The sequence below is a fragment of the Rhipicephalus sanguineus genome, chromosome 5, assembly GCF_013339695.2.
Source record: "Rhipicephalus sanguineus isolate Rsan-2018 chromosome 5, BIME_Rsan_1.4, whole genome shotgun sequence".
NCBI classification, from domain to species: Eukaryota; Metazoa; Arthropoda; class Arachnida; order Ixodida; family Ixodidae; genus Rhipicephalus; species Rhipicephalus sanguineus.
This window is the reverse complement of record NC_051180.1, coordinates 24,596,935-24,607,785: the sequence shown is the minus strand read 5'-3', so window position 1 is coordinate 24,607,785 and position 10,851 is coordinate 24,596,935. Positions and strand designations below refer to the sequence as shown.

The following is a 10,851-nucleotide window of genomic DNA, read 5'->3' as shown; positions in this document are numbered from 1 at the left end:
TGTGTATGGGTCCCAGACCACGCAGGCATATTCCAAAAGGGGACGAATGTAGGTTTTATATGCTAATAGTTTTATTTCTTGCGTTGACTGTCGTAACGATCTCCTAAGATATCCAAGCTTTTTCATGGCTTTCTTTTCTATAAAAGTGATATGTTCATTCCACCGGAGGTCTGAAGTGATTATTAAGCCTAAGTATTTATAACAATTTACAGCACTAAGACAGCGACCATTTATTGAATACTGGAAAGTAAGTGGTGCCTTCTTTCTTGAAATTGTCATTGAAACGGTTTTTGTAGTATTGATGCTCATCTGCCATCTTTCACACCAAATATGTAGTTTGTCCAGGGCACTACTTAATAATGCCTGGTCATCAGGTGTGTTTACTTCCTGATAAAGGATGCAATCGTCCGCAAACAGTTTGATTTTGACAGGTATATCGTTTACGATATCATTTATAAAAACTAAAAAGAATAGTGGCCCGAGAACCGACCCTTGGGGAATGCCTGATCGCACGGGCGCCGGGCGTGAACACGAGCCGCCAACTGATACGCATTGACTCCTAGACGATAAGTATGACTCTATCCATGAGAAAAGTGAGTCATTTTGTAATATGGGTTTTAATTTTAACAAAAGCTTATGGTGCGAGACGCGATCAAATGCCTTCTGGAAGTCCAAAAAAATTATATCGATTTGACTCTGTTTATCTAAGGCTGAGGCAAACTCGTGTATTGTCTCAAGGAGTTGGGTAACCGTCGACATTCCCTTACGGAAACCATGTTGTCGGCAATCAATCAATTTATTTTGTTGCAGAAAGTTTGACAGGTGCGTAAAAATAATATGTTCTAGCATTTTTGAGCAGGTACAAAGTAAAGATATTGGTCTGTATGACGTAATTAGTGAAGGATTTTCCGCCTTAGGGATCGGAACAACCTTCGCGCGCTTCCAATCTCTCGGGAGTTCTGCAGTGGACAATGTTTTTTTGAATATAATAGATAAATACTTTGAGCACCATTCTGCATACCTTACTAGAAATGCGTTCGGTATGCAATCAATTCCTGGTGATTTCTTTATATCGATTTTAAGCAGCAGTGATAAAACACCCTCTTCAGTTATCATTAAGTCAGAAATTTTAGGTACGTCCTGAGAAATCGCAAAATTTGGTTGTTTTCCATCGTCATTTGTGTAGACTGAACAGAAGAATTTGTTAAACGATGAGGCAAGGAGTGATTCATCAGTTACCAATTCTCCATCAATGAGGATTTTATATGCCTGTTGCTTCCTAGGTGACAAGTGTCGCCAGAACTTCGCAGGAGCAGAAAGCAAGAAGTTTTTCAAAGATATGTTGAAAAAGTAGTCTTTTGCCTTCTTTATGGTTTCATTTAACTGCAAACGCATATTAGAAAACTTTGATACATGAGGCGATGACGGGTTCTGGCGCAGTTTTTTGCGCATCTTCTTTAGTTTGCGTCCCGCTCGCACTACTTCCCTCGTCATCCAAGGGCGAGCTGATTGCGTTCTGATAATCTTTGAGGGCACATGACTTGAGACGCATTTCATAACAAGATTCTTGAAGAAACCCCACAAATCTTCGACAGAGCAACTACTTGACTCATACATATCACTGAAATCAGAAAACGATATATCTAACAGGTCAAGAACGGCGACGTCATCAGCACGAGTGAAATTTGGCACTACGCGTTTTTCCTTCACTTCTTTCCTTACGCGCAGTGGAATGCTTAAAGATAACAATCGATGGTCGGATACACCGTCATAGACGCACAAAGCAGGATTTCGACGAAGGATTCTGTCACTCACAAGAAAAAGATCCAAAATAGATTGTGCGTTACTTTGAACACGGGTGGGTTGTTTTACTAACTGTGTTAGGTCATGGAAAAGAACAATGTCGACCAAGGGCTCAGCAGCACTAGAAAGCGGTTCCGGGAAGTCCGCGTCCCAATTAACTTGAGGAATATTAAAATCGCCAGCTAACAATATATTACAAGTGCTTGTGTTGCAAGAACAAAGAAAATCATTAAAACCATCAAAAAACGCCTTCTCGGCATTCGGAGGGCGGTAAAATGCACCCACAACCAGATTCATTTCCTCAAGGTGTATTTTAATAATGACACATTCAATACCGTCTCTATCAGAAAGCCTAGTCACATTGAGGTAGTTTTTAAACAGGACGGCCACACCACCACCACGAGAAGGTCTGTCTTTCCTATAAATGCCATATCCTGGGGGCGTTATTTCGTCGTCCTTAATATCTGAATGTAACCAGGTTTCTGTTATTACAATCAGATGGGGTGCATGCGCTATTGTGATACTTTCCAGGTCATCAAGTTTATTAATGATGCTGCGGGCGTTAAACTGAATGCAGCGAAGTGAATTGCCTGATTGTGCTTCGGTTCACTGCTGAGATTCCTTAACGGCATTACCTTGAAGTGGCACTCGTTCGTTACGGTCTGCATCCCAAACGAACAGAACACCGTTAACTCGGATTTTGTCGTAGATTAATTTCACCTTTTCGCCTGCCCTTCGATTTTCCGCCGTGCTTTCCCAAAGTTTTCTTCTTTTATGACGTGTAGCTTCCGAGAAGTCCTCAGAAATCGAGAAACCTGTACCCTTTAGTTTGAAGCAATTTTTAAGCACAGCAACCTTCTCACGGTAATCAATAAGCTTCAGAATTATGGGGCGAGGCTTACGTAGTTGTTTGCGCCCAATTCTGTGAATTCTTTCCGCAGACGATACTTGTATTTCCAGGATATCAGTAAACACACCCTTCAACACACTCTCGCTGAGTTCATCGAAACTTTCATTAGTTGTTTCCGGTATACCAAAGACGATCAAGTTGTTCCGCCTATTTCTATCTTCAAGATCAGCTAGCTTGCTTTCCAAGCTTACGACCCTTTTTTCCAACTTATACGTCATTGTTTTCACCTCATTTACAGCCGTAGCGACTTCTTCCACTTTTTTTAACTTTAGCTCAATGCCATCCAGCCTCTTCCGAATGCTTTTCTGACCATCTAAAAGCTCAGCAAGCAACTTTTGAACGTCAGGGCCGGGATTCGGCTCGACGTCGCCACACAACAAAAGCAAAGAGAGAAGCATTTCGCGTACACCAGAACAGATTCTGCTTAAGCTACATGGGCATGTCAGCTGGACAAAGAAAGGGTCGTCACATTTGACAGATGAAACATCATCACTAACCTGCATGAAGAAAATAAACGGATTTGACATGATGCCGACGCGAGGCCAGCCGACATGCCCACTGAAGAAGCTCGATGGATGCCGTGTATTTATATCTCCGTCCGGTGACGTCGATGTAGCCGCACGTGACACTTCCCAGCACTGCTTGTAGTACACTGGTTGTCCTGCGCAGTCTTCAAAATTTTCCAGGGGTTCAGCGAGGACGAATGTGCGATGCGTTTCTCGGACCGTCGCTGTCGATCCCAAGACGAGCAGCTGCATGAAGAAAATAAACGGATTTGACATGATGCCGACGCGAGGCCAGCCGACATGCCCACTGAAGAAGCTCGATGGATGCCGTGTATTTATATCTCCGTCCGGTGACGTCGATGTAGCCGCACGTGACACTTCCCAGCACTGCTTGTAGTACACTGGTTGTCCTGCGCAGTCTTCAAAATTTTCCAGGGGTTCAGCGAGGACGAATGTGCGATGCGTTTCTCGGACCGTCGCTGTCGATCCCAAGACGAGCAGCTGCATGAAGAAAATAACGGGTTTGACATGATGCCGACGCGAGGCCAGCCGACATGCCCACTGAAGAAGCTCGATGGATGCCGTGTATTTATATCTCCGTCCGGTGACGTCGATGTAGCCGCACATGACACTTCCCAGCACTGCTTGTAGTACACTAAAATTTTCCAGGGGTTCAGCGAGGACGAATGTGCGATGCGTTTCTCGGACCGTCGCTGTCGATCCCAAGACGAGCAGCTGCATGAAGAAAATAAACGGATTTGACATGATGCCGACGCGAGGCCAGCCGACATGCCCACTGAAGAAGCTCGATGGATGCCGTGTATTTAAATCTCCGTCCGGTGACGTCGATGTAGAAGCCGCACGTGACACTTCCCAGCACTGCTTGTAGTACACTGGTTGTCCTGCGCAGTCTTCAAAATTTTCCAGGGGTTCAGCGAGGACGAATGTGCGATGCGTTTCTCGGACCGTCGCTGTCGATCCCAAGACGAGCAGCTGCATGAAGAAAATAAACGGGTTTGACATGATGCCGACGCGAGGCCAGCCGACATGCCCACTGAAGAAGCTCGATGGATGCCGTGTATTTATATCTCCGTCCGGTGACGTCGATGTAGCCGCACGTGACACTTCCCAGCACTGCTTGTAGTACACTGGTTGTCCTGCGCAGTCTTCAAAATTTTCCAGGGGTTCAGCGAGGACGAATGTGCGATGCGTTTCTCGGACCGTCGCTGTCGATCCCAAGACGAGCAGCTGCATGAAGAAAATAAACGGATTTGACATGATGCCGACGCGAGGCCAGCCGACATGCCCACTCTGAGATTTCACGGGCTAAATTCAGCACAGTGTCGTACAGGACTCCAGATTACTTTTGCTTCCATCAAGTTCTTTGCAGGTCAATGTGATCTGGTGTTTCTGCGTAGCTTTTTTTCCCAGTCACGTAAATACAGCCGTAGCAGTGGCAGCAAATCCGGACTTCGATTTCAGCAGCGCAATTAGACAGTCACTGATACAGAGTGTCAATGCGGGCTTGATAGTGCATACTGAACTACGGGTAAACAGCGTTACAACAGGACAAACAATGAACGGACAGGACCAAGCGCTGACTGACAACAACGAGTTTTATTTCGCCGCAGCGGAATATGTAAACCAATACCATGAACAAAAACCAATGCCATGAACAAAAAGATGTGATGACAGCTCTCTTACTAGTACATGCCCGAAGATTACATTCAAAGGTCTAGATAATCATGCTCTTTCTTGAGCAGGTCTATGCAAGCCATGCTAACAGATGATTCATTGCGCGTGTGGATCACGTGGGCCTCATAGATTTCCCTGGTGCTCTAGTTCTTGTGTCTTTTTCTGTGTCTAGTTCTTGTGTCTAGTTCTTGTGCCACACTTCGACCAAACAAAAAGTTTGGTCGAAGTGTGGCGTGCACCCGTATTTCACACAATATAGGGCAAGGTTGTTGCCCTTCCCGGTCTTCATTGTACATGCGTGATCTCGCAACCGATCGTTTAGGCAACGGCCCGTTTGCCCAGTGTGTGATTTTCCACAAGATAGTGGTATACTACTCCGGATCGGCATTCAATAAACTGTCGCGCATGCTTTTTGGAACAAACGTTTTTAGCAGCTTTTAGGTGCATCGTGTACTTGGGAATGGGAGAAATACACATCGAAGCACTTTTGCGTGTGCCTACTTTTGCATGTATCTAGGACAGCATTGCTCACTTCAGTCTTCTTTACGCGTCGACAGCCAATCTTTTTTGCTTCCTCTGGCGTAACTGTAACGCCAACGCTGTATCATTCTTTCAAGACTAGCTATGCATTCGCTAAATTTTCGCGTGGTGTGTTGTTCACTTTGTTTGCGCGAGAAAAAAAAATTACTTACTATGCAAAGAAGCTATACGTACTTAAAAATACATTTTCTTTGATACGAAGAAGGAAGGAGCGTGTTATTTGTGACTATATTTTCTCTGGACATAGAGCAAGATGGCTGAGTTCAGATAAAGGCAGATTCTTTAACTCACCATTATCAATATGGCTCGTCAATTCCGAACTGACGGTAAGAGTACTCCGAACTGTAATAATAATTTACGACGATCACGTGCCAAAAACCAGGAAGTATTGATGCTGTGACTAAGCTACGTGATTACTTCCGCATTAACTTCTTATTGCTTTAAGTCTATGACGTTTGTTTTCCTGAATTTATTAGCCTTTCTAGGATGTTTTGTATGTAAGAGGATATCCCGACGTATCGTTGTCTGTTTTCACAGGTTCACATGTTTGAATAAAAGAAAAATGGCCAACTAGGATGTTCACCACTTTGCCGACGCTTCTTAGGCGACGAGTTACCTTTGCCACTTTTCTACGTCATACTACAGCAGCGCCACCACACAACGCCGAGGCAAGCACCGCCGCGTGAACGCGCTTCGCCAACTGCGCCATCTCCATTTTCGTGTCTATATATTTTTTTCTGCATATGATATCTTCACACGGACGTGAGCCGCTCAAAACACGTCCCCTTGGTAACGCCTGGGCTAGAGGTAAACAGTATCGCTGTAAAAGTTATAATCAAAAGCGAGCAATGCTTCAAACCTGCAACTCATGAATCGTTACGTTTAGCTACCATTAGTTGTGGTGTCTAAGGCGTATCCCACTTTTATTTCCACCAAATTTTTAATGAGACTCCGTTGCATTATGAGCACTGTGAGCTCTGAGGAACAAGTTCTTGTTTTCCACAAACAATATTAGGAGGTCCCTCTCACACAATGAATGCGGCCGGATCCCGGCAACTTTATAGTTCATTTCCTGGAACGGTGATCCGAGCTACCGGATTACTTTCAGCCTGAGACAGTAGCTGCCTCGTAAGTGAAAGCGCCATCCAATCATGGACGAGATGGCAAAACGAGTCTCTTTATCGGAATTACCAGAAATTTCGCTGCGAAATAATAACAACAAGTATATAAAAACAATTCCATTTCCGGGTGTTATTTTTTGAGCATCTCATGCCGTGGTCATTTTGTACCGATTCAGTACTATTTCCCATCTGCCCGTTACTGTCACTCTACTAAATTGGAAAATGTTTTCCAGGCTTCTATTGTCTATCCACTGTATGAGAGACTCGCGGACAAATTTTCTCGGCAGCGATGGGAAGGCCAGAGGGACGGAGCTGCTGAACATGTACTCCTACACTCTAAGAAAAAAAAAGAGTATGTGTGACTCCTTTCGGAGAATGCTTACTTGCCACGTATATGACTCTCTATATAGAGGCGCGTTAACTCTCTTGTGGGTCACACGACTCTCCTAAGAGAGTATATTGATCTCCAAAGGGAGTTGACGTGCCTCTTTAAAGAGAGTCATACGCGTGGCAAGTAAGGACTCTACGAAAGGAGTCACACATACTCTTTTTTTTTTCCTTAGAGTGTACGCGAAGTAGTCTGGTATAGATATATATGGCGCACGTTTCGCATAGCTGCGGAAGGTGATGTCTGCGTGCAATGAGCGTTTCTTATTTGCGCAGACGCTGCTTAGCGTTTGGGAACACGTAAAAGGTGCGACTTTCCCACGCGTGCAAAAACGCAAAGTAACAGCGTATGTAGTGAAATACATGCAAATAGCTTACTGGTGACAACTGCTTCATGGCTGTCTCAAAGAGCTACATGTAGAAAATAAAGGGGTACTTTTTGCATATCACTCAGAAAACGCGGATGCAATTGCGGAACTACATTTATTGGCGGTAAGATTTGGCTCTTTACGTTTCGCTTCCTTGCCAAGAAAAGTTGTCCGCGAGTACAGTAAAACAGAGGATGAAGCGCCGGCTAGGTTTTAGATTCGACTTATGTGACTTCAGTGAACATTTATCTCTAAGTAACGTTCTCTCAAAGTAACGAATGAGGACTTGGTCGGTCCTCATTAGTTTTTATGTTGTGGCCCATTTATCGGAGTAAAAGCCCATTGAGATTTGTTAAAATGCATTTTTCCTGAAAGGATAAAATGTGGCAAAAAATCTGTTTTATTTTTGGCCATTAAAGCACCGTTTACGTAATGATACCCGATGCTGGAATGGCCAGGCAAATATTTTGGATTAGCAGGGTCATCTGAGAAGTTAGCTGGAGAACCTGGAGGCTGTTACTCCGTGCAGTGCCTTTTCTCGTTTATGTAGGCTAAGCCGGTAGGAGTGGCGAAAATGTTTATACTTGTGCTTAATAAACTCACTCAAAAATACGCATTTCTTCACGAAGCCTATTTTTGTAACGTAACATAAGACTTTGTTTAATTAGTCTACACGGATGAGGCGTCTCAACAAAATACATTGCTTTTTTTTTTTAATTCGCTTGCGGTAATGCGAGATTGCGTGAAATACGAAAGATTGTGTTTGATTAATATGTTTGCTGTGGAGAACTGCAGTCCTTCTTTTTAACGTGAATTTCTTGGCGATTAGTGTATTTTCAAAATCAATAATGAGAAACAAGCAAGAATATGTCACCACAAATGAACTGATATGTGATAGCTGCCACCTACAAGCGACTACCTGAATCATTCGGCTTTGTTTAAATGAATTTATAGCGCTTAAGAATGCTTTACCAAAAGTGGTAATGCTAGCAAAAAAAAAAAAACTGGTTTTATTTTTTGGCATACGTTTTCCTCTCGCAGAGAGAGTTAGTACTACCTCCACGGGACATTTTAATAGAATAATTGAAAGCTTCATGACTTTCTACATAGTGCAAGAACCTTCACAGTTGAAAGATATAATTGCATTTATTGTTGCCTCTCTTAGAAGTGGGAAATATGCTGCAGCATTGTTCATTTCTTCCTTTTATATGTCCCCACGCTATGCACAAACAAAGCTTTGACATTTATTCCGTAGGCACAGCAGTCAGCCTGCGGTATTATCGGATAGCTGACTTATTACGCTAGTAAAATAACCTAGGGCCGTCGGGTTTAACATGATGGTCCCAAGTGGGCCTAGTCAGGTGACGTTGAGTTTACTCGAGTCTATTGTGGACCGAATAATGTTGTTTCACTCACTCACTCACACTATATACTACTTTACCAAAGCTAAACAAATGATATTTAGCTATGGCGACGCATGTGCGAAATGCGATCTTACTGACGTCGCCACGCTAATTGCAGCCACGGCTTATGTTACCCCCGCATCTGATTTCGTCTGGGCGTACGGGCATGGTCGTTGCGCAAATCCAATTAGACGGCCGCTGTACCAGTGATATCCCCCGGACTGTTCTTTTCCCTAATGCCACTTCCCCTGTCTCGCGAGATGGGCGAAAAGAAGTCGTGCTCTTCTATCTCTGTCGCCGTCTCTCTGTTCCCACAATGACATTGAGGTGGACGTGAAGAAAAGGATGTGCAGAAGCGTGCGACGTTTGCAACTAGCCTCGGTGCTTTTTCTTCTTTTTCCTTTGTCACTCCTCATAATCCGTATTATTCATAAAATAAGCATGTATTCTATTATGGTCTATTGCATTCTATGCTATTGTATACCCGTTGAGTATTCGGTGTTTTGATCCGTGCATAGCGCATCTGGCACAGCTTACCTTCGAAAGTTTACTCGTGGCCTTACTCTTTCGGGGCGTCTTTCTCGCGTTCGCTTGTGTTTTTCTTTGGAATGAAGGCATAGAATTTAAGCTTGAATACCGGTAAGCTGAGAAATGATGGGCTAAATATTTACCATAAGTATGACTCATTGCTAATTTGCTCATTGCTAGTGAGTATGATTCATTGTTCTACGTTTTACTAGTATGATTCATTGTTCTACCTTTTGCTAGTGAGTATGATTAATTGTTGTACGTTTTTTTTTTTGCCGCATTTAGTTTACCACGTTATAACGAATAAACACACTTGCTTCAGCGTGTAAGCATTATTGAAATTTAGCAGTTGAATATATGAAAGATGTCCAGGGATTTCTCGTGGATGTACATTTAGAAGCGTGAATTGTGGATCAATTGAATTTAAGTTTAGTGGAAGAAACGCTATATAGCAGCAGCGTACCGTGCAAAGCAACAACCTACCTTGACATGTGACAGCTGGCGCATGGCACTGGCCAGGTCTGTAAAAAAGAAAAACAAGGGGTGGTAGTGAAAAAAAAGAGACTGGCTGAAAATCAGCTTGCAAAATTTAGAGTGAGCATTCCACCACGCACGTCGCTTCCTTCCTTGCAACGTAGTTATTTGTGCTCTTTTAAATATATCTCCAGAGCACTTCCCAGCTTATATAACTCAGGGTAACAAACATCGCGTTTGCTAAGGCTTATTTATTTATTTATTTATTTATTTATTTATTTATTTATTTATTTATTTATGTATTTTATTTATTTATTTTTTCTTTGCTTTTAATCAACACTGCTGTAATTCTCCTCTCCGAATGTTTGAAGTCAGAACAGTGGTGTCATGTTGGCTCAGTTTGCCCATTGCATACGGGAGCTGGCAACTTGTTTAGGATTCTCCCCAGGTTCTTCCTAGTCCGCAAAAATGTTCTCGGCAGAAGCGTAATCAGGGGTCGGAGCCTGATGCAAGACTGCTCACTACACAACAGCTTCAGGTTGTGAAACACTGTGCAACGTGGCAGCGTGACCTGAGTTTCTGAGACTGTGTTTCTGAACTACTATGATTAGGCTTGCAAACAGTGACGATTGGCTGCCGGATTGCACGGTACATATTACCTATCTTGTAGTACCTCACCGTGTAACTATGCAGCTTCTGCAACGTCGCCCAACCTCGACTACCCAACCACTGATGCAAATTACAAGCATCAGTGACCAAGTGCAAATGCCTTGGTAACTTGAAAATCGGCATGTGCTTGCTCAGTGGTCTGTGTCGTAGCAAGGTTTTGTTAAGCGGGAATCGGTATGACCATCGCTACAGTGGTTGCAGTGTCTGAGAAGGGAATCTCTCTGATTATTGTTAGCTTCGAGATAAATTAGCATGACCAAATGCTTCTTCGGAAGTTACTGCACACGAAAAGTATGATACATGCACATTTTATGCGACATTAGCGTCCAGATGCGGCATTTTTGCACGTTGGCAATCAGAAGCCTGTACCGAAAAAGAATAACTAGCTCTTCTTTCTGTCCACGCAGCACTGACTGACTGTCCATCGAGATCAGAGGAACTTAGGCA

At 43.4% G+C, this 10,851-nt stretch overlaps 1 protein-coding gene across 5 annotated transcripts; it reads right to left on the bottom strand.

The window, feature by feature from the left end:
* Positions 1-1,525: 1,525 nt before the first annotated feature.
* On the bottom strand, positions 1,526-4,529 carry LOC125758701 (protein unc-13 homolog C-like). Of its 5 annotated transcripts, none has more exons than XM_049416223.1 (2): positions 4,345-4,529; positions 1,526-3,606 (listed from the first exon to the last, which is right to left on the bottom strand). In XM_049416223.1, the coding sequence occupies exons 1-2, from the start codon at positions 4,495-4,497 to the stop codon at positions 2,410-2,412; spliced, it is 1,350 nt and encodes a 449-aa protein (XP_049272180.1). In that variant the 5' UTR covers positions 4,498-4,529; the 3' UTR covers positions 1,526-2,409. The 5 variants fall into 5 exon arrangements, with proteins under 5 accessions (XP_049272180.1, XP_049272182.1, XP_049272179.1 ...); XM_049416225.1 differs by having other exon boundaries at positions 1,526-3,351; XM_049416222.1 differs by lacking the exon at positions 4,345-4,529 and adding an exon at positions 4,090-4,335.
* Positions 4,530-10,851: the final 6,322 nt, after the last annotated feature.